General features: G+C 42.2%; 1 protein-coding gene across 1 annotated transcript in view; it reads right to left on the bottom strand.

The window, feature by feature from the left end:
• adamts16 (ADAM metallopeptidase with thrombospondin type 1 motif, 16) overlaps window positions 1–23,523 on the bottom strand; it is a 152,935-nt gene that overhangs the window by 20,550 nt on the left and 108,862 nt on the right. The window contains exons 17-18 of the mRNA XM_078428253.1: window positions 21,188–21,326; window positions 10,567–10,693 (exon numbers count right to left, since the gene is read on the bottom strand). Of these exons, the coding sequence (XP_078284379.1) occupies window positions 10,567–10,693; window positions 21,188–21,326 (266 nt within the window). The remainder of the gene's footprint in view (window positions 1–10,566; window positions 10,694–21,187; window positions 21,327–23,523) is intronic.

Here is a 23,523-nt window from a genome sequence, read left to right as displayed (position 1 = left end):
CGTACATCAATCAGCGTTGCTCCTCATAAATGGGTATAAAGAGGGATAAAGTGAAATTTGAACCCAGGAATAAAACTCATGAGGACAAATCACTGAATCGGTTGAATGATGCAGGTGCAAATTAGTTCTCGTGAACTCGGTTTTATTAGTTGTTTCAAGTGGATTCCATTTTATTTCCAATCAGGGGAAGTTAAACTTGACAGGTCTTTGTAAAAACTGTAAAACTAAGGGTCATATTTCCACACAGGAACTTTATCAACAGCTGCATCACAGCAAACTGCTCCCCAGTGCACACAAGCACCTGTCAGGCTGCTCACCCAGTGCCAAACCCAATCAGATCATAACTGGTACCAACCAGAGCCATCACTTTAAATTCCACACATGTACAAGTCTGATCAGCAGCACTGGTATTAACCTGGAATAAGTAGCATTTCTGGAGGGGGAATGGGTGACGTTTCGGGTCGAGACCCTTCTTCAGACTCAACCCGAAATGTCACCCATTCCTTCTCTCCAGAGATGCTGCTTGTCCCACTGGGTTACTCCAGCTTTTTGTGTCTATCTTTGTGTCTATCTGCAGTTCCTTCCTATATAGCACTGATATTGATGTGACTGAAAGAAGCCATACCAAAGTCAGCAGATCTGATGTAATTCTAATATGCTTTTAATTAAAAGATCCCATTCAAAGCATTCAATTAATGTTTCATTTTCAAAGGTTGATTGTTCTGCTGTGGCTTTCCAGGCATTCCTCTTTCATTTCCCACCTCATTTTTTTTGTTTCAACAACTACAAGGAAATGCTGGGGTGGGGTTCCACATAGTTAAGCTGGTTTTTCTGTCACAATGCAGTGCTGGTAAAAGGTTGTGGAACTTAAACTCAAATTACATTCAGCGCAGATCAAGTTCCCACGGTCTTTTATGTTAGTTTATTAAACGCTTCACAGTGAGGTTTCCCAGCACACATAGCTGGCCACAGCCTCAAGAAGAATTAACCTCCATTGCAATTTTTTACCTAAGTTTCAAAGGAACATTAAACGATAAATCTGGCGGCACAAGGACACACATAAGTATCTTTTAAAACATTCTTGAAAGCAAAGGCAGAATTTGTAGAATGCGTGCATATTTCCTCATGACACAGAAAAGGGCCATTGCAGCCCATTGAATCAATGCTGGATCCCATTCCCTGTATCTTTTCCTGCAAACTATTCTCCCCACATTTGCATTTGTGGACGCATTAGTGATTATTTTCCAGTGTTCTATAGATTCCGGGTCAGTTCCTGGGGATTGTAGGGTAGCTAATGTTATCCCACTTTTCAAGAAAGGAGGGAGAGAGAAAACGGGAAATTATAGACCAGTTAGTCTGACATCAGTGGTGGGGAAGATGCTGGAGTCAATTATAAAAGATGAAATTGCGGAGCATTTGGATCGCAGTTAAACAGGATCGTTCCGAGTCAGCATGGATTTACGAAGGGGAAATCGTGCTTGACTAATCTACTGGAATTTTTTGAGGATGAAACTAGGAAAATTGACAGGGCAGAGCCGGTGGATGTGGTGTACCTCAACTTTCAGAAAGCCTTCGACAAGGTCCCACATAGGAGATTGGTGGGCAAAATTAGAGCACATGGTATTGGAGGTAGGGTACTGACATGGATAGAAAGTTGGTTGACAGACAGAAAGCAAAGAGTGGGGATAAATGGGTCCCTTTCAGAATTGCAGGCAGTGACTAGTGGGGTACCGCAAGGCTCGGTGTTGGGACCGCAGCTATTTACAATATACATCAATGACTTGGATGAAGGGATTAAAAGTACCATTAGCAAATTTGCCGATGATACAAAGCTAGGTGGCAGTGTGAACTGTGAGGAAGATGCTATGAGGTTGCAGGGTGACTTGGACAGGTTGTGTGAGTGGGCGGATGCATGGCAGATGCAGTTTAATGTAGATAAGTGTGAGGTTATCCACTTTGGTGGTAAGAATAGGAAGGCAGATTATTATCTGAATGGTGTCAAGTTAGGAAAAGGGGACGTACAACGTGATCTGGGTGTCTTAGTGCATCAGTCACTGAAAGGAAGCATGCAGGTACAGCAGGCAGTGAAGAAAGCCAATGGAATGTTGGCCTTCATAACAAGAGGAGTTGAGTATAGGAGCAAAGAGGTCCTTCTGCAGTTGTACAGGGCCCTAGTGAGACCGCACCTGGAGTACTCTGTGCAGTTTTGGTCTCCAAATTTGAGGAAGGATATTCTTGCTATTGAGGGCGTGCAGTGTAGGTTTACTAGGTTAATTCCCGGATTGGCGGGACTGTCATATGTTGAAAGACTGGAGCGACTAGGTTTGTATACACTGGAATTTAGAAGGATGAGAGGGGATCTTATTGAAACGTATAAGATTATTAAGGGGTTGGACACGTTAGAGGCAGGAAACATGTTCCCAATGTTGGGGGAGTCCAGAACCAGGGGCCACAGTTTAAGAATAAGGGGTAGGCCATTTAGAACAGAGATGAGGAAAAACATTTTTAGTCAGAGAGTTGTGAATCTTTGGAATTCTCTGCCTCAGAGGGCAGTGGAGGCCAATTCTCTGAATACATTCAAGAGAGAGCTAGATAGAGCTCTTAAGGATAGCGGAGTCAGGGGGTATGGGGAGAAAGCAGGAACGGGGTACTGATTGAGAATGATCAGCCATGATCACATTGAATGGCTCGAAGGGCCGAATGGCCTACTCCTGCACCTATTGTCTATTGTCTATTGCATCAACTTCTACCAGATTCTATAAGAGGCATTGTACAGGAGGAAATTTAAAGGTCACAGGGAGAACTGGCAAACTCCACACAAATAGACTGGAGATCAGGACCGAACCTGGTTAGATGAAGCTACGATGCAGCAGCTTTATAGACAATAGACAATAGGTGCAGGAGGGGGCCATTCGGCCCTTCGAACCAGCACGGCCATTCAATGTGATCATGGCTGATCATTCTCAATCAGTACCCCGTTCCTGCCTTCTCCCCATACCCCCTGACTCCACTATCCTTAAGAGCTCTATCTAGCTCTCTCTTGAATACGTTCAGAGAATTGGCCTCCACTGCCTTCTGAGGCAAAGAATTCCAAAGATTCACAACTCTCTGACTGAAAAAGTTTTTCCTCATATCCGTTCTAAATGGCCTACCCCTTATTCTTAAACTGTGGCCCCTGGTTCTGGACTCCCCCAACATTGGGAACATGCTTCCTGCCTCTAACGTGTCCAACCCCTTAATAATCTTAAATGTTTCGATAAGATCCCCCCTCATCCTTCTAAATTCCAGTGTATACAAGCCTAGCCGCTCCAGTCTTTCAACATATAACAGTCCCGCCATTCCGGGAATTAACATAGTAAACCTACGCTACACGCCCGCAATAGCAACTGTGTCTCTGTGCCCCCCCCTCTCCTTTTGTGGATGCAGCTGTGGTGTCATTGGACTGAAATACTGATATTTATTTTTTTAAATATTGAAAATGGAGCTGTGGAATCCTTAAAAGTACAGGCAGGTCAGTTTACCATCAAAGGAAAATGTTATGGACCAATGGTTTTGGGAAAGTTAGCACCCCTTTAGACAGTTACAGATTAATTACAGAGCAGAGTTTCGTCAAAGGAAAATTATGTTTGACAATCTTGAATTTTGCTTTAATTAATTAAGAGAAGGCCAATGAAAGGAATACAGTTGATGTCCTTTCATTCTCATGGATATTAAGGAAATGAAAGGAAATAGGGTTAGTTCAGAAAAGTGCACAGAGGTAATGGCAAAGCAAAAATGGGTTATTTCTTCTCTTCAAAGGGATTTAATTAAGTACCAAATATTGTGCCTGTTAGCAAACAGATGCCCACAGGATGAAATAGGCAGCACCAGCACAAATATAAAGTAGTGCAGGGGTATAGCTGAGGTCAGTGTTTGGATTGGGGAGATGTTTACAAAGTTGTTTCCTGGATTAAACAACAGGATCACTGCTAATGTTGATGCATATTAATTACGAGGACTTGTGGACATTTGCAGACAATGTGAGCCATGAAAGTTTAATAAATAGCGCGAATGACAAGAACAAAACAAGAACCCACGGATTGGTGGAAAGAGCCGACCACCAGACAAATGAAACTCACCGCATTAGAGCGTACGGTTAAGGTAGAATGAATGAAGAGTCAATTATATATAAAAAGAAAATTGGGCCCTTAAAGATGATACAGCCATCTATCTGACTGGTCCATGAGGAGAAATACACTTCCCTTAAGTATCCTGTTTTTTTCTCATCTGAATCTTTATCAGCATAAAACTCTACACCATCATTCCCCATGCAGTTTTCCAGTGTCCCCTTGGAAATGTCTATATTATTTGCTTCGATCCCCAGTGATAGCAAGGTCCACACTTCTGCACTTTTTGAAAAGTAACTTTTTATGAATTCCTTGCTTTATTTGTGGGTGACAAGCTTATATTGATGGTTTTGAGTTAAGCTCTTCTATACATGGAAACATTCTTTCTATAAACACTATCAAATCCTTCCATAGTCTTAAAGCTCTCTCAGTTTTCATTTCTCAAAAGAGCGTGTATCTGTTCCTTATTTCACAAAACAGATACTGTCCCATTTGCGGTATCATCCTCATGAATACTCTGTACTCTTGCTGGTGTCTCTCTATCCTTGTTTAATATGGCATTGAGAACTGTGCAAGTGCAGTTTAACCAAGGTTCAAGTCATATCCAGCACAACTTCCCTATTTATCAATTCTATCCCTCTAGAAATAAACCTCAGTGCTTGGCTTGCTTGTTCTATGGCCTTGCTAACCTTTCCTTTAATACCCTGCCCCATTCCAGACCAGAAAATAAAAAACAGGGTGCTTGTTACAAGAACATAAATGTAACTGACAGTACCAGTCACGAGTACAGCCTATAAATACATAAAACTAAGACAGGAGTAAGCCAGTTTCTCCAATGAAAGACCCTTGCCCATCATCTCCATTCTGATCTCCCTCAGTACTCCACCTACTTCCAGGCACAGCAAGCAACTTCCTGCAAGGCTTTACATTTTTTCCTCTTCTACTCCCATGCTAAATCAACTCTGCATTTTAAAGATCATTGAAAATCATGATAAAAAGTTTAATTATCTCATCATTGCAACAATACCAATTCCCAATGGAAGGGGGCTTGAGGGGTTGGAGGTCTACAGAGCGGAAAGTCTTTGTTGAAATAGGAGCCCAAGTATACAAAAGTTTAAAGGAATGGGAAATTTCTAAGACATCTCCATGGGCTAAAATTATATCAAATTGTTCCTCGCCCTGTTGCCTCCATTAGTTAGGACGTCATGTTCAGGTAAAGACAACATTTATTGACTATTTGTAGAAACAATGAACAGCAGATGTTGATATACAAAGAAGGACACAAAGTGCTGGAGTAAGTCAGTGGGTCAGGCAGTAACTCTGGAGAACATAGATAAGTAATGTTTTGGGTTGGGACTCTACTTCAGACTATTGCCAGCTGGCCTTGAGAAGAAAGCACTGATCCCTGCTTGGTTTGAGCAGGAGGTTTGGCTGCTGCTTTTTTATATATGTTGCCATAGAGGAAGTTATTCGACTGTGAAGAAGGGTCCCAACCCAAAACGTTATCGATTCCCTAAGAAATGTTCTGACCTGAAACGTTAACTATCCATGTTCTCCAGGAATGTTGTCCGTCCCGCTGAGATACTGCAGCATTTTGTGTCTTTCCCTGTTATTTGTAGCCTGTTCAAATTACAGGGTCCTTTGGCTAGGATTCTGCCACTGAATGTGCTCTAATCTGGGTGGCATTTCCTCTTGTGGTAATGCTGTAATGGCCAATGTTTGAGAGATGGAGGACAACAGATGGCAGTTTGCCCACTTTTTTGAAGTTAAAACCTTTCCTGTTTAGACATCAACAATCTGTGGTACTTCAGTCCTTTATGATTTGGCACAATTTCCTCCGCTGATGAATTAGTGACCTCCCTTTAACACCATATCCAACCAAGATCTCCTTGCTCAATGCCAGCAAGAGAGTATGGATACCATCATCATGAGAAAGCACTGGAACTGGATTGGCCATATACTGAGAAGAGAACCAGACAGCATCCCAAGAATAGCCCAGCACTGGACACCAGAAGGGAAAAGGAAAAGAGGGAGACCCAAAACCACATGGCATCGAACTGTAGAGGAGGAAATGAAAACTATGGAATTGACCTGGGGTAGTGTCCAGAAACTAGCCCAGAACAGACAGGAGTGGAGAACCTTTGTTGTTGCCCTACATGCCAGGAGGCATAATGGGCAGTAAGTAAGTAAGTTTAACACCATCTGATACTTCCAGCTGATCGCACCCGATAGCGGACTCCTCCCAGCCAACATGGCTCCTGCTGGGAGCCTGCCCGGTGCCGACAGGGAGCTGTTCCAGGAAGGCGGGTTTACATAGAGGTAGACAATGGTTCATGTTCAGGAGGTGGACCATGGTTTCTTCCATTGTCCACCTCTGGTGAAATCAGGGAACACAGAAATTCCTACCTGGTGCACATAGTCTTATCCAGATTTCATGGTTCAGGCACTTTTTCCACGGAATAATAAGAAAGAATAAAACTACAGAAGGGGCACTGTTCCATGCAGAACAGCCAAAATACACATACCATAGGAAGTACCATCAGTGGCCATTGAGGAATGAACTGCCGAAAGTCATAAGGATTATGGAACAACACAAACGGAAGGCTTGGAACAGAGAAAAGACAATGTTGACCTGAAGAATGTATTAAGAGTCTGTATACTTACTAAAGATTTTAATGGCAATGCACAAAAATTGGTGTACCTTTAAAATGAAGAAAAGATTGATGTTGCACGATACTTTATAAAACCATTATAGAGATGAGGTATGCAACAGCTGAGAGAACTGGAGGCCTCTCAGCCTGCTGAGTATGTGAGGATGGCATGTTCAAGGCTGAAGGTGACCACGTGATGCTGAGTGTTACGAATTACACTCCAATGGCCTGAACATTACAGTTTGTCTTGCCTGTTTATTAAGGTGAACCTTAACGGGATGGGGAAAGGTAGACAGAGCTGGCTACCAGCCACTTCATTGCACAAACCAGAGTGGCTGCTGCCAGTTACTAAAAGTGGCCAAGAATTGGTATTCATATCAGCTGCCGGTACATTTTTAACTGTGTTCACACTTTGGACCTAACATGGTCCAATAACACTGCTGCGCTGGTCAAGAAGGCACAGCAACGACTGTTCTACCTGATAACACTGAAAAAGTCTGGTCTCCCCCAACAGCTACTGACGACCTTCTACCGCTGCACCATAGAGAGCATCCTAACACATGACATCCCTGTGTGGTATCTCAGCTGCACGGAGGCAGAGAGGAAAGCTCTTCAGCGGGTAGTCCATAGAGCTCAGAGGACCATCGGAACACAGGTACCAACCTTGGAGGGCATCTACAACACACGATGGCTCAGAAAAGCCACCAGCATCCACAAAGACTCTTCACACCCCTGCAACAGTCTGTTCGAACTTCTACCATCGGGCAGACGATTCAAGGCCTTCTACGCCCGCACCTCCAGACTCAGGAACAGCTTCATCCCCAGGGCCATAGCTGCTATGAACCGGTCCTGCTGAGCCGGATGGTCACATCGCACAGTGAACCGGCACAGATCTACTTGCAATTTATTCTGTTTTAAAACTGTTCTAATTTGTTTAAATTAATACTGACTAACTAATTAATTTATTGCATCGTATGGGAGGCGCATTCCCAATCTAGTTGTACCCCTGTACAATGACAATAAAGATATATTCACAAAATGCTGGAGTAACTCAGCAGGTCAGGCAGCATCTCGGGAGAGAAGGAATGGGTGACGTTTCGGGTCGAGACCCTTCTTCAGACTGATGTCGGGGGTGGGACAAAGGAAGGATATAGGTGGAGACAGGAAGATAGAGGGAGATCTGGGAAGGAGGAGGGGAAGGGAGGGACAGAGGAGCTATCTGAAGTTGGAGAAGTCGACGTTCATACCACCGGGCCGCAAACTGCCCAGGCGAAATATGAGGTGCTGCTCCTCCAACTTCCGGCGGGCCTCACCATGGCACTGGAGGAGGCCCATGACAGAGAGGTCAGACTGGGAATGGGAGGGGGAGTTAAAGTGCTGGGCCACCGGGAGATCAGTTGCGTTAATGCGGACCGAGCGCAGGTGTTCAGCGAAGCGATCGCCGAGCCTGCGCTTGGTTTCGCCGATATAGATAAGTTGACATCTAGAGCAGCGGATGCAATAGATGAGGTTGGAGGAGGTGCAGGTGAACCTCTGTCTCACCTGGAAAGAATGTTTGGGTCCTTTGATGGAGTTGAGGGGGGAGGTAAAGGGACAGGTGTTGCATCTCGTGCGGTTGCAAGGGAAAGTGCCCGGGGTTAGGGTGGTTTGGGTAGGAAGGGACGAGTGGACCAGGGAGTTGCGGAGGGAACGGTCTCTGCGGAACGCAGAGAGGGGAGGGGATGGGAAGATATGGCCAGTGGTGGGGTCCTGTTGTAGGTGACGGAAATGTTGGTGGATAATATGTTGGATCCGCTGGCTGGTGGGGTGGAAGGTGAGAACGAGGGGGATCCTGTCCTTGTTGCGAGTGTGGGGATGGGGAGCAAGAGCGGAGCTGCGGGATGTAGAAGAGACCCTAGTGAGAGCCTCATCTATAATGGAGGAGGGGAAGCCCCGTTTTCTGAAAAACGAGGACATCTCGGAAGCCCTAGTGTGAAACACCTCATCCCGGGCGCAGATGCGGCGTAGACGGAGGAATTGGGAGTAGGGGATAGACTTTTTGCAGGGGACCGGGTGGGAAGAAGTGTAGTCCAGATAGCTGTGCGAGTCGGTGGGCTTGTAATAAATGTCCGTCACTAGTTTTTCTCCTGTGATGGAGATGGTGAGGTCCAGAAACGGGAGGGAGATGTCAGAGATAGTCCAGGTATATTTAAGGGCAGGATGGAAATTGGAGGTGAAGTGTATAAAGTCAGTGAGTTCTGCATGGGTGTAAGAGGTAGCACCAATGCAGTCGTCGATGTAGCGGAGGTAGAGTTCGGGGATGGGGCCAGTGTACGTCTGGAACAGGGATTGTTCGACGTACCCAACAAAGAGGCAAGCGTAGCTAGGGCCCATGCGAGTGCCCATAGCCACGCCTCTGGTTTGGAGGAAGTGGGAGGAGTCAAAGGAGAAGTTGTTGAGGGTAAGAACCAGCTCTGCTAGGCGGAGGAGAGTGTTGGTCGATGGGGATTGGCTGGTTCTACGGTCGAGGAAGAAACGGAGGACTTCGAGACCATCCTTGTGGGGGATGGAAGTGTAGAGTGACTGGACATCCATGGTGAAAATGAGGGAGTGGGGGCCTGGGAACCGGAAGTTATCCAGGAGATGGAGAGCGTGTGAGGTGTCTTGGACGTAGGTGGGGAGGGATTTGACCAGGGGGGATAGGATGGAGTCGAGGTAGGTAGAGATAAGTTCGGTATTGTATTGTATTGTATTGTATTTAGGAACACATAGATCTACAGCACTTCAACATCCTGCAGCTTTTTGGAGCCCAGGGGATTTGGGTAGTTAACTGTTTTGTATCTTGAGAGTAATCTGACAGATAAAGTGCTTTAAATTTCCAGTGCCTTACACCCACAGATCCAGTCAGTTGGTCTGCTGCCATTATGCATCAGTCAGAAGGTGGTCCACTAAAGGTGAATCCACCGTAAAGCTCACCACCATGAAGCGACTTGTCAGAAAACATTTATCAGCTTTCGAACAATTTGTTCAATGTTTGCTTTTGGACACTCCACATGGGTAATATTTCCAGCTCACTATTGATGTCTGAGGCAGTTCTTCTATATTTTATTTTTATTAATGGAAAAAATATGCAGGAATGTCAATGGGATCTTAATCCACTCAGCTAGAGAAAGGGATCTATGGCGAACAAAGCTTCAAAATAAAGAAAATAGAAGAGAGAGGTTGGGCCAAAGTTGGGAACAAGGGTTACATCAAGTCAAAGAACAAATACAAGCATAAAATAAATTTATTTTTAGAAGTAAATTGAACATCTATTAAAAGATGAATTAAATTGCATGTTCAGCAATGTGCAGACATTCAAAGGTAAAGAGGAGAACTGGAGCAAATAAATAAAGAACCAGAAAGAACAGAAATATCTGAACCCCAACTGTGAAATACAGGACTGCTGAGTAATTAACTAATAACATAATAAGATGGAATAGGAGAGGAACAAAGTGGATAGTAATAACAGTGCCAATCCTGGATTGTTTTCAAGAGAGATTTAGAGAGTTAGATTTAGCACTTAGGGCTAAAGGGATATGAGGAAAAAGCAGGAACGGGGTACTGATTTTAGATGATCAGCCATGATCATATTGAATGGTGGTGCTGGCTCGAAGGGCCAAATGGCCTACTCCTGCACCTATTTCTCTATGTTTCTATGGATTAAATATTGCTAGTTAAAAAAAGCATCTAACCAAAAAAAGGGTAAGGATTGAGACCGATCAAACTAACGGTGCATATTACAAATCAAATACCAACGTAGAGAAGAATAGTGTAGATGGGACTCTTACCTTGCAGAGCAAGCCTGGAGGTGACAAGAGGTTACTCCAGTGGCAGGACGACTCCTTGAGTTGCAGAAGGAGAGGTTCACCTGTGCACGGAGATCACGGTAACACGCCACCCTTGTGGTCATCTGACCTAGAAAACAAAGCACCTTTTCACACATTTCAATAATCTCAATGAGATTTTAAATGGAAAAGTGTTTGAAAATTTCCAACATTTTTTTAATAGAATGATAATATTGAAAACATTTTGATACAATAAAAAAACAAAAGTGCTGAAGAGTCGCAACGACAGCATCCATTGGATTGCAGGTAGGATGCTGATCCCAACACCCACCAAAAGAAATCACGTTGGGCCTCTTTAGGGTTTTGCCAGAAATGGCCAGAAAATCACAATAAAACCAATTTAAATATTCTCAGTGAGCAGGTTCAATAAAACTTTAGTTTGCATCTTTCCAGTTCTGTGCACGTGTTCACTTTATTACATTCCTACAGGGGGACTTTTTATTACATCAACAATTAAATAGTAAAAGATGCAAGTTCCAGGCCCCCACCTCCCTTTGTGTGAAAATGTTGCCCCCACATTTTCATTAAGCTTTGCCCATCTCACCTTAAAGTTATGGCCACTAATGTTGGACATTTCCGCCCTGGGAAAAAAGTTCTGACTGTCTACCCTATCTATGCCCTCATAATTTTATATATTTATATCAAGTCCCCCCTCAACCTCTGATGTTCAAGAGAAAACAATCCAAGTCCATCTCACCTCTCATAGAAACATAGAAAATAGGTGCAAAGTAGGCCATTTGGCCCTTCGAGCCAGCACTGCCATTCTATGTGATCATGGCTGATCATCCACAATCAGTACCCCATTCCTGCCTTCTCCCCATATCCCTTGATTCTGCTAGCCCTAAGAGCGCTATCTAACTCTCTTTTGAATGCATCCAGTGAATCGACCTCCACTGCCTTCTGAGGCAGAGAATTCCACAAATTACAACTCTCTGGGTGAAAAAGTTCTAGGCCTACCCCTCATCTCTGTTCTAAATGGCCTACCCCTTATTCTTAAACTATGGCCCCTGGTTCTGGACTCCCCCAACATCGGGAACATGTTTCCTGCATCTATCTTGTCCAATCCCTTCATAATTTTAAATGTTTCTATGAGATCCCCTCTCATCCTTCTAAATTTCAGTGAATACAAGCCCAGTCATTCCATTCTTTCATCATATGACAGTCCCGCCATCCCGGGAATTAACCTCATGAACCTACACTGCACTCCCTCAATAGCAAGAATGCCTTTCCTCAAATTACGAGACCAAAACTGCACACAATAATCCAGGTGTGGTCTCTCCAGGGCCATGTACAACCATAGAAGGACCTCTTTACTCCTTTTCTCGAATCCTCTCGTTATGAAGGCCAACATGCCATTAGCTTTCTTCACTGCCTGCTGTATCTGCATGCTTACTTTCAGTGACTGATGTGCAAAGACACCCAGGTCTCGTTGCACTTCCCCTTTTCCTAATCTGGCACCATTCAGATAATAATCTGCCTTCTTGTTCTTGCCACCAAAGTGGATAACCTCGCATTTATCTACATTACTGCATCTGCCATGCATCTGCCTACTCACCAAACCTATCCAAGTCACACTGCATCCTCATAGCATCCTCTTCACAGTTCACACTGCAACCCAGCTTTGTGTCATCTGCAAATTTGTTAATGTTACTTTTAATTCCTTCATCTAGATCATTAATAGATATTGTAAATAGCTGCAGTCCCAGCACCGAGCCTTGCAGCACCCCACTAGTCACTGCCTGCCATTCTGAAAGGGACCCGTTAGTTCCTACTCTTTATTTCCTGTCTGCCAGCCAATTTTCTATCCATGTCACTATCCTACCCCCAATACCATGTGCTCTAATTTTGCCCACTAATCTCCTGTGTGGGACCTTATCAAAGGCTTTCTGAAAATCCAAATACACTACATCCACTGGTTCTCCCTTATCTATTTTACTTGTTACATCCTCAAAAAACTCCAGAAGAATCTCCATGTAGGTGAAACCCTCTGATCCAGACAGCATTCTGGTAAACCTCTTCTGCACCCTCTCCAAAGCTTCTGCATTTTTCCTGTAATGGGGTGACCAGAACTGCACACAATACTCCAAATGTGGCCTAACCAACGCTCTGTAGAGTTGCATCATGACTTCCTGACTCTTATAGTCCATGCCCCTAGCAATGAAGGCTAGCATAACAAATGTCTTATTTACCACCCTATCTACTTGTGTTGCCACCATTTGTGAGCTATGAAAATGGACTCTGTTTTGCACCATGCAGCATAGAATTTTGGAGTACAGAGATCATAAGCTAAAAAAAAATACAATAATAATCAAATTGAATACTTTGAAACATCAAGCATCCATTAAGCAGTGTACTGTGATCAGAATGCTAATTGGTGAAATTATTTCTGACATTTTCAAATGAATACATCCTTTGTGGCAATAACGTAGCTAGTGTGTTGCTCACTTCATGAAGTATTCAGGATGACTGAATTATTTTTTATCAAAGGGCACCATCCTCATGCAAAAGTACAATGAATTCCAATTCATATTTTCTCATCTCATCATTGAAGATTAAAATTGCAATTATGCATGAAGATATGTTAAGATTATTCCATGCAAAGCCCTCACAAAAGTTTGTTCTGAGGAGAATATATTAACAAGGAAAGAAGATTGTTTAATATTTAGAAGCGGATTAGTTATAAATTGGTTATAAACAGGTAAATAACATTGAGGGGATATCTGAAGTTATAGAAAAGATGTAGAAAGATGTGGACCAAACGCAAATAGAATTAACTCTGATAAACATTTTGGTTAGCATGGGTGAGTTGGGCTGAAGAGGCTGTCTTTGTGTTTTATAACTGTATAATCCATGTCATCTACTTTTGTAAGATTAGAAGTTCAGAAACATATTCAGATGTTATAGGACTATTTAATATTGCCTATTGTGGTTGCTCGACAAGGAATGATTCTAACAATGTTTCTTCAGTTGTTGCCATTTTTACAGATATGACGGTGGCTGTAAATAAATTATTGAATACTGAACTAGGCTTAATAAGACAATATTGTTTTTTTTCTGCTCCTGCTTGTACTGTTTAAAATTTTGTGATAAAAATGATCTATAACCTTATTATTGTTTTATCACAAAATTTAGTCCAATATAAATCTTATGGTATGTGTAATTTGCATTGTAATTTGCATCTAAAACAGTAATCCATAAATACAATTGTTTGGTTAACACGACTTGAAGAAATAGTTAGGACTTTATGCAGGAAAACTGAATGATACATTGTACAACAAAACTGCTAAATTGTGAAAAAAAATCTAGACTAAATCTTGAGTATCTATTTTTTAATGAAACTAGTTAAATTCAGACAATGCTGGAAATACTCAACAGTTCTGGCAGCATCTGAAGAAACATTACATATCTGGTCGATAATCATTCATCAGAATTAATGAAAGGTCATCAACCCCCTTCTCTTTCCATATGTGTTGTCTGACCTGCTGAATATTTCCTGCATTTTCACTTTTTATTTCAGATTCTCGGTATCTGCAGTTTTATACATTTAAATGTTTAGAAATTACATTGACATATTTAAGAAAAGGCAATATTCAAATACGGGAGATTAAATTAAATCAATTCTGGGGGTACAGAATAGTGAGGAGAACCAATGGATATTTGAGGTTGCTGCAATATTTTAGTTCATAGATCGGGCAAATTGACTGAAATCTCATCTGGAAATGTCTTCCTGGGCTTTTAGGTTTCCACACAGATATTGTTATGGAACTTCAGGACAATTACAAATTTGCTTACAGATCCTGGTTAAAACAGCCTTCAAACTGAATGAAAAATTAGTCCTGTGGAGTTTTTACATTGCTTTAGTTTTACACGTGGGGTTTGGAAGATTGGTGGAATTGCCACCGTTAATCTACATTCCCAAGCTGACTTTCAATTTCATGGAACCATTAAAATGTAATATAAATGGACATCATGCATTCTGTCTCTTTTCTGGTCAATATGTAGAACTTGACATTGAATACTCTATTTAATACAAACATTGAAATGAATTAATTAAAAAGCTTCAAATGTTTAGAAGTTGCATATTGAAGTGATTTTTTGCGCAACTGATTTTGATTATACTTTTATTTTGAGGGCAACAATCTTGAGACACACACTCATGCTGATTTCTTCGGCTTGCACTGAAACGGCACTCACAAAGCAAGTAGCTTTGATAACACTGGGGCCTCAGCACACATATATATGAAATGGGGGCTGTATCTGGTAATAACTGCAACATGGCTATGTGGTAGGAAACAGGGTAATTAATGTAGGGTTGCACAGTGGTGCAGCAGGGCGGCACAGTAGCGCAATGGTGAAGTTGCTGCCTTACAGCGCCAGAGACCCAAGTTCGATTTTGACTAGTGGTGCCGTCTCTATGGAGTTCTCCCTGTGACCGCATGGATTTCCTCCCACATTCCAAAGATATGCAGGTTCGCAGGTTAATTGGCTTCTGTAATTTTGTCCCTAGTGTGTAGGATAAAACTAGTGTAAGGGTGATCGCTGGTCGGCGTGGACTCCGTGGGCCGAGGGGCTTGTTTTCACACTGTATCTCTAAACTAAACTGAAAATGAAATGCAAGCCTTTTCATGTGTTTCAACACTTTCGATGTGTGGCAAGTTCTCAACATCACACTCCAAAATGCAGCCCATCTGATTCCAATCATTCCACCCTCCAAATGATTTCCCAAAAAACCTGCAAGTGATCCTTTTATGTAGTTCAATTGCTGGGCCTGTTCTTGCTGATCAGCCGTGATTTCCTAGGCATGGCTCGCACTGTTACTTGCAAGTACATTAACTATTTTTAGAGAAAAAAGTAATCATGGTGATTGCTGCCATCTTAACATAGCATGAGCGCAGACGCAATATCAAATGTCTTAATGAGTGAGACCACAAAAGGCAAAATGAGATAGATTTTACAGAGTTTGATCCTTTGGTACTTAAGTCTGTTGATTTAAGGTACACATCCTATAGATCACCCATTATGTGTACTGGAGAGGACACCCAGTTACTGTGAGTTGGTTTTGAAAAACCCCATGGGAGCTGGAAGTAATGGTGATTATCATTTGGCAATTGCTGCTTACAAAACCGGGTCATTGATTGTCTGAGCCAAAAAAATATAGAAGATACAACAATGGTAAACAAATCTAATACCACCAAAGTCAGAGTGCTATCAACATGGCCCAGTAAGTGTTAAAAGTTTTTAAGAGTCACCTGAGCTAGTAGTACAAGTTACACTGCACTTACAAACAGAGCACACACACTTTGGAGCAACAATTTTAAGTCAAGTGCTATCACATTTTATTTTATACCAGTGAGAATGAATGCTATCCAACTCCTAAAGTAACTGTATACTTTACTATTTTGCTGCTTTTCAGTAATTCATGCCAAAATCAAGGAAAATTCAGAATTTTCCTTAACCCTTGCTGAGAGGTGAACCCTCATGACAGACAGCAACTTTGCTGCATTCTCCGATATGTAAACATAAAACCAGTAATAAATATTTATAACATTTCCCCAATGGAGGAGATGCCATAAAAATATGGAACATAGAGAACAGTTGGCTCTATGTTTCTGTGCCTTGTCGCTTAACGTGAAACCAAAGTGGTCCCATGTCCCTGCTCTTTCCTCATGGCTGTAGGAAACTGTATGTTTTCCAGAATGTAATTTTCTTGCAACAAAAAGAAACAATAAAGTCCACTGACCAACCACTACCCCACTTGCCAATTCTTGTTCTCATCCATCATGAGCAGCCAGCATAATCAAAGATTTGTCCCACCCCAGTCATTCCTTCTTTTTTCCCTCCTCCCATCCTGCAGAAGATACAGAAGCTTGAAAGCGCGCACCACCAGACTCATGAACAGCTGCTTTTCCTCTATTATCAGGCTTCTGAACAGTCCATCCGTAAGCTAGGGTACTATCCAATTCACTTCTATTCCAATGAGGGCAATGGACTTTGTCTATGGAACTGATATGTTACAATAAAATGCTGAGAACTATATTCGACACACTGTATTTTTCACTTTGCTCGATCTATTGTACTTGAGTTTGACTTGATTGTGTTTATGTTTGGTGTATCTGATCTCTTTGGATAGCATGCAAAACATAGCTTTTTACTGTACAAGTGACAATAATAAACCTAAGCCTAAATCATGTCATATAAATAAGATCTTGTTTACAATTCTCAACTAAACAAACTATATTCCATGTGTAATGCTACTCTTCGTTTGGGAGGAAGTAATTAACTGTTTCTAATCACCTTGCCCTATCACACACAATTTGCCAATCTCAATATTCTGTACACTTAATCGTGTGCCTTTTATAATGAGTCAGCTTCCTTGACCATTATATGCGCTTTTTCAGTATTTTTAAATCAGCAATTTTAATAAGCCATTTTATCCTTTTATACTTTTATCCATTTTATCCTTTTATACAATGCTGACGCTTGTTCATAGCAAAACTGCAACAATACTACACTTGAACTGTGTGGGAAAGCTATTATTTGATGAATAAAGGAGAAACCTTTCAAACAGAGTGCTGTCAATTACTGGTTCATGAGAATTTGTGTTGCAAAGAATGGGGAAAGAAAAGCACGGATCTGACCACACAGTAGCTTGACCACAATGTGCATATGAATGGAAATGGAAAAGTCAGGGCAACCATCCTCATATTGATATTAATATTCATAGGGTATGGATAGAGAACTGGTTGGCAGACAGGAAGCAAAGAGTAGGAATTAACGGGTCCTTTTCAGAATGGCAGGCAGTGACTAGTGGGGTGCCGCAAGGCGCCGTGCTGGGACCCCAGTTGTCTACAATATATATTAATGATTCAGACGAGGGAATTAAATGTGACATCTCCAAGTTTGCGGATGACACAAAGCTGGTTGGCAGTGTGAGCTGCGATGAGGATGCTATGAGGTTGCAGGGTAACTTGGATAGGTTGGGTGAGTGGGCAGAAGCATGGCAGATGCAGTATAATGTGGATAAACGTGAGGTTATCCATTTTGGTGGCAAGAACAGGAAGGCAGATTATTATCTGAATGGTGTCAGATTAGGAAAGGGGGAGGTGCAACGAGACCTGGGTGTGCTTGTACATGGACGAGGAATTGTAAAGTATGAATAAAATTGAATGGATCACCGGAAGAGGCAAAAACGATCGTGGTGAGAGAACTAAAAGACTTGGATCAATACGGATGACTACACATCCTGACGACAGAGGACAGAATGGAAGACATTGCTTTTGTGTCAAGTGGATTTGTACATCAGTCACTGAAAGTAAGCATGCAGGTACAGCAGGCAGTGAAGAAAGCTAATGGCATGTTGGCCGTCATTGTGAGAGGATTTGAGTTTAGGAGCAAGGAGGTCCTACTGCAGTTGTTGTACAGGGTCCTGGTGAGACCGCACTTGGGGTGTTGTGTGCAGTTTTGGTCTTTTAATTTGAGGAAGGATATTATTGCTATTGAGGGAGTGCAGTGTAGGTTCACCAGGTTAATTTCCAGGATAGCGGGACTGACATATGATGAAAGAATGGGTCGACTGGGCGTGTATTCACTGGAATTTAGATTTAGAAGGATGAGAGGGGATCTTATAGAGACATATAAAATGATTAAGGGATTGGACATGCTAGATGCAGGAAACATGTTCCCGATGTTGGGGGAGTCCAGAACCAGGGGTCACAGTTTAAGAATAAGGGATAGGCCATTTAGGACTGAGATGAGGATAAACTTCTTCACCCAGAGAGTTTTGAATCTAAGGAGTTCTCTGCCACAGAAGGCAGTGGAGGCCAATTCACTGGATGTTTTCAAGAGAGAGTTAGATTTAGCTCTTAGGGCTAAAGGAATCAAGGGGTACGGGGAAAAAGCAGGAACGGGATACTGATTTTAGATGATCAGCCATGATCATATTGAATGACGGTGCTGGCTCGAAGGGCCAAATAGCTTGCTCCTGCACCTATTTTTCTATGAATCTGAATTTAGCTTTTATATTGTTGACAAAAAGATCTCCATTCAAAAACTGAAAAATGAAGTGAATACTATAATCTATATTAAGATGAAGTCATCTTTACTCCAAAACAAGGAAGCGTTATTGGTTACATTTTCCACTTTTAATCATTCAGTAATGAATGACCAGGACAATTTGTTTGTCACTGTTTTCAATCTCTTTCATTTCTACTTCTTGTTAATTTTCCTACATTTCCCCTTCATATGTTTTTAGTCCCTCCCCTTGATTTTTTTTGTCCTTGACCATGGCTGATGTTGGTTCTTGAGTTACAATGTATGACTAGTATTAATTATTTTAAAACTGCTATAAATGTACAAGTGTAAAGCTATAACCAATAAAATATCAGTGACAGATAAAAGATGGTGATTTCAAGTGAATAGATGAACTTTATTTTAAACTGTAAAATCCATTTTAAACTTTAAAATCCCAAACTATAACTTAATTTTAAACTTAAACCAGCAAGCCTTTAGTTTTGCTCATTCAAATCAATTTACTCCTCATGATTACAACACCCATTCAATTTCAAGCAAAAATAAAAAGAATGGATGATTATGGCTGAATTTTTTTTTCAGCAATTCTTTTGAGAGGCATGGTGTGAAGAGTGTTCTGTTAAGCCTATGCAATGCTTCTCCTGCCAAATTATTCTGGGTGTTGTCTCAGGAAGGTTTGCATGATATGTTGTAGGAGCCTTGGATTTCACCGAAACAGGAAATAAGGGATAGTGTGTAATAATTATAGTGGCTTTTTGTGATAGGTGGAGACTGAATTTTATACCGAGCACTGTGGTCATTTTACATCAACCTGTGCAGAGTTGCCCATCAAAATAAAAATGTTTTATAGTCTGAAAGGAAATTAGTGTCCTGATCTGACATGCCAGGAGTTATGTTTTACAATCTCATTTATTAAGTTAAGCTTTATCCATTTTGCCATTCTTAGAAAATATAACATTAAAACATAAGCCTTTGCTTCCTCCACAATAATAAATTTCTGCAGAACACCCCACATTAAACTGTATTTCTCTATGAGTCCACAGATGCCAACAGCTGTTTTAAATCATAAAATATATAAAATCTGAAATGTTCCAGCTAAAATTGATTAAAGCCATCACAGGTACATTTCAAAGTTTTCCCACCATCTTCCATTTGCCATGCCAATTTTTGTTTCACTTGGAAATAAATCCCTAACTTAGACAGTAGTTTGGACTTTATTATGCACCAGTCCAGTGAAAAATAACTATTTTATGGACAACAAGTCATTAGCATATTGACATTTATAATATATTAAAATATGAAATGTTTAGAGAATATTTAATTAAATTAGATGAAAATAGGACACAGGCAGCAGAAATTAACAATAATATATGGCTTAGAAATTCTGCTGTCCCTAATGAGAGTATGAGTGAAGGAAGGGAGAGGTGTCAAGTTGGTAGCTGCAAAGGGAAAGGAGCAGAGAGTCTGGCGATTTGGAGATGGGGCCTTCGGGATGTGGGCCTTGATCAAATTGTGCGATGTGCAAAGGCTATATTAGTGCAAGTTGACAAAGGGACTGCAAGCCTGTGCTACACTGTGAAGACTGAACTGTTCCATAGGTGCCCAACAAAGGTTGTTGCTGGAACATCATACTCGCATTTCCCAGATAATTTTCAAAAGGTGCACCTTTGATGTAATTTGATGCATGTACCACATGGGAATTACATCAGATGTCTCAGGAAATACCCAATCAAATATATGGAGTTCTGCAAAGTGACCCAGCAATGATGGCAATCTTAGCTTACACCACTAGTTTGCTACATTTCTAATCACTGAAGAAATCAGCACAAGGAGATCTATCTCTAGGTTTGTGTGTGGTTGTTATAGCATTAAGAGACCTCCTATAACTTGCAAATTTGAAGTTGCATGTTTAAGATAAGGGAAGCTGGAAAATACTAAATTTAAAATCAACTAAGTATATAGATGGTGCATCCTCTAGACTAATAAGCAGAAGGCAGCCTTTGTAGTTTAAACAGCTCCAGGCACATTGACAAATAAGTTAAAACAAAACACCTGTAATACAGAACTACAGAGGTACAGCAGCACAGAAGCAGACTATTCGGCCCATATGGTCTGTCCTGTGTTTATGCTCTCCTCCACTCCGCCTTTCATTCTACTTCATCTGATCTCACCCCATCAGCATGTCCTCCTCAAAGCAGTGAAATAAAGAAAAAACATGCTTCCAGGAAAGGAAGCGGAAGATGAAACACCCAAAGCAATGAAGGGAAATTTGAAGGATATTGTTAAATAAGCCGAAACATGTGTCCATTGTTCTTAGGACTACCTACTCACACACAAAAATCCCACCCTGTTTATTCAGCCTTTTTCCTTTGAGTCCGTGGAGCCACAGAACCAACATTCTAATAGTAATGGAATAATAAAGGCCCCTATTGACAGGAAGGTTCACAAGACATATCTTCCACTAACTGGTGATCGGAAAGGTTCACTCAAGATTTTGGAAATTTCTATGTTAAGCAATTAAATAAGGAAATGTTACCTCCTCCACACGACGCAGAGCATTCAGAACGAACAATGGCCCAAGTGTAGTTGTGTTTTGGAGCTGCTTTATTCTCGATCTCTGACTTTGGCAAGGCAAATTCCCATCCAATCCCTGGATTTTTGCCTTGTAGTAGCATCTGGAAAATTAATATTTGGAAAAATATTATTACCTTACCTACTAATACATTAAAAAGTAATCGCGTTGCAGAAAAATTACCTTCATGGTTGGACTCCAATGCAGTATTATGACTTTCTTTTTTCCATTTATAAATGTTTTCAGCCTGCCTGAGAGTAGCAGGTAGAAAACTGTCCACATAGTCATACAGCACAGAAACAAGCCCTTCGACCCAACTCTTCCACGCCGATCAAGATGCCACACCTACGCTTGTCCCATTTGCCCAAATTTGGCCCATCTATCTATATATATTATTAAAACTCTCTGTTTGTTTGTTTGTTTATTGTTTGACCATGCCTGTTTGATGGTGCCTTATTTTGTGCCCCCGTCACATGATAGCACAACAATTTTAGGACCACCTTACTCACCTTTATCCTGGGGACACCTTAATGCAAGTTTCATTCAAATTGGTCTTATATTTTTAAAGTTCTAGACATTTTAAAGTTTAAAAATTGCCTTTTAAACCGACACTGGCTGTGTTCAGCATTCAACGTCACAATGGAACCCGCGCGAGTGGTGGTTAATGAGGGAGGGGGGGCCCACGATGACCGCTGGGGACGAGACCCACCAGAGTGACGGGAATCGTGGCCAATGAGGGGGGGGGAGGGGCTATGAGCTGACGAGCTGCCGTCAACTCACCCACTCCATCCCCCCTGAACCTCCCTCCTCCCCTCCCCCCACTTACCCACTCCATCTCCCCTCAACCCCCCTCTCCCTCATCCACTCCATCCCCCCTCAAGCCGCCCTTATCCCTCACCCCTCCCCCTCCCTCACCCACTCACTCGCCCCCCCCCCCCCCCCCCGCCGGGAAGACGAGCTGCGTTTTCGACGTCAGTCCGCGCTTGCGCAGTTGGAGTGACCCACGTTATTTTGACTTTGCGATAGTACAAATGGCATTGACCCGTAGCGAGCCGCAGCTCGCTTGTGGCCACGTGAGGGGGGATGAAGTGGTTGAGTGGGTGAGGGGGCGGGGGACGCGGAGGGGGGAGATAAGGGGGGTTGAGGGGGGATGGAGTTGGGTGAGTTGGTCAGGGGGGATAAGGGGGATTGAGTGGGTGAGTGGAGGGGAGGGGAGGAATAAGGGGGGGTTGAGGGAGATGGAGTGGGGGGGAGGAAGGGGAGATAAGGAGGGTTGAGGGGGATAGAGCAGGTGAATGGGGGGGAGGAGAAGGGGGGTTTGGGGGAGGTGAGGGTGCTAGACCAATGCAGGAGAGGTTTGGGGGGGTTGAGGGTGATGGAGTGGGTTAGTGAGGGGTGGGTGAGGGGAGAGGGGGTTAAGGGGGGTTGAGGAGGGATAGACTAGGTGAGTGGGGGAGGGGATAAGGGGGGTTGAGGGGGGATGGTACGTGAGTGGGGGGAGGGCGAGGGGGAGGGGGGGAGGGTGGGGGAGGAGAGGGTACTGGACCAACACAGGAGAGGTTTGGGCCCAATGGGTCCACTTGGTCTAGTATTCCTCTAAACTTTTCCTGTCCAAATGTCTTCTGAATGCTTTTACAGTACCTGTCTAACTACCTCTCCTAGCAGCTCATTCCATACACCCACCACCCTGCGAGTGAAAAAGTTACACCTCAGGATCTTTGTCCTCTCACCTTAAACCTATGTCCCCCATTCGTAAATATTTTTACTAACGTGAAAATATTGCAGAAGCTGGAAACAAATGAAAATTTTGGACATACAAAGCAAGACAGAAAACTTCAATGGAGCAAGGAATGGTTAATGTTTCTGATTGAAAGATTCTAATGAAGTATCATGAACAAGAAACAATGAGTTCTGGTGAAAGATCTTTGACCTGGAATATTAACAATTCTTTTCTCTCCATTTATGCTGTCTGACCCACCGAGTATTTTCAGTATTTTTCATTTATATTCGATACAAATTATTTGGTTACTAAATGGGACTATTAAGAATGAAAAGAAAATGTTCTTAAGTAAAATTGGGTTGAACATTCCCTTTAACTTCATGTAACTTCAACTAAAATAATTCATAATTGGAATCCCTAATGCAATCTTGCATTTGTTAATGCATCACAACACAGAGTTAGTTCATTTGTCATATAAGGTAGAGTTCAGGGTAATATTTGAAGCAAGTACTAAACTTCTGTAGAATCAGAAAATGATTGTTTTCTTCACATTCCTGCTCACTGCTGTTGCTTTTCTGAC

Source organism: Rhinoraja longicauda, chromosome 2, assembly GCF_053455715.1.
Source record: "Rhinoraja longicauda isolate Sanriku21f chromosome 2, sRhiLon1.1, whole genome shotgun sequence".
NCBI classification, from domain to species: Eukaryota; Metazoa; Chordata; class Chondrichthyes; order Rajiformes; family Arhynchobatidae; genus Rhinoraja; species Rhinoraja longicauda.
Note: the sequence above shows the minus strand (reverse complement) of the source record. Positions and strands in the feature narration are given on the sequence as shown.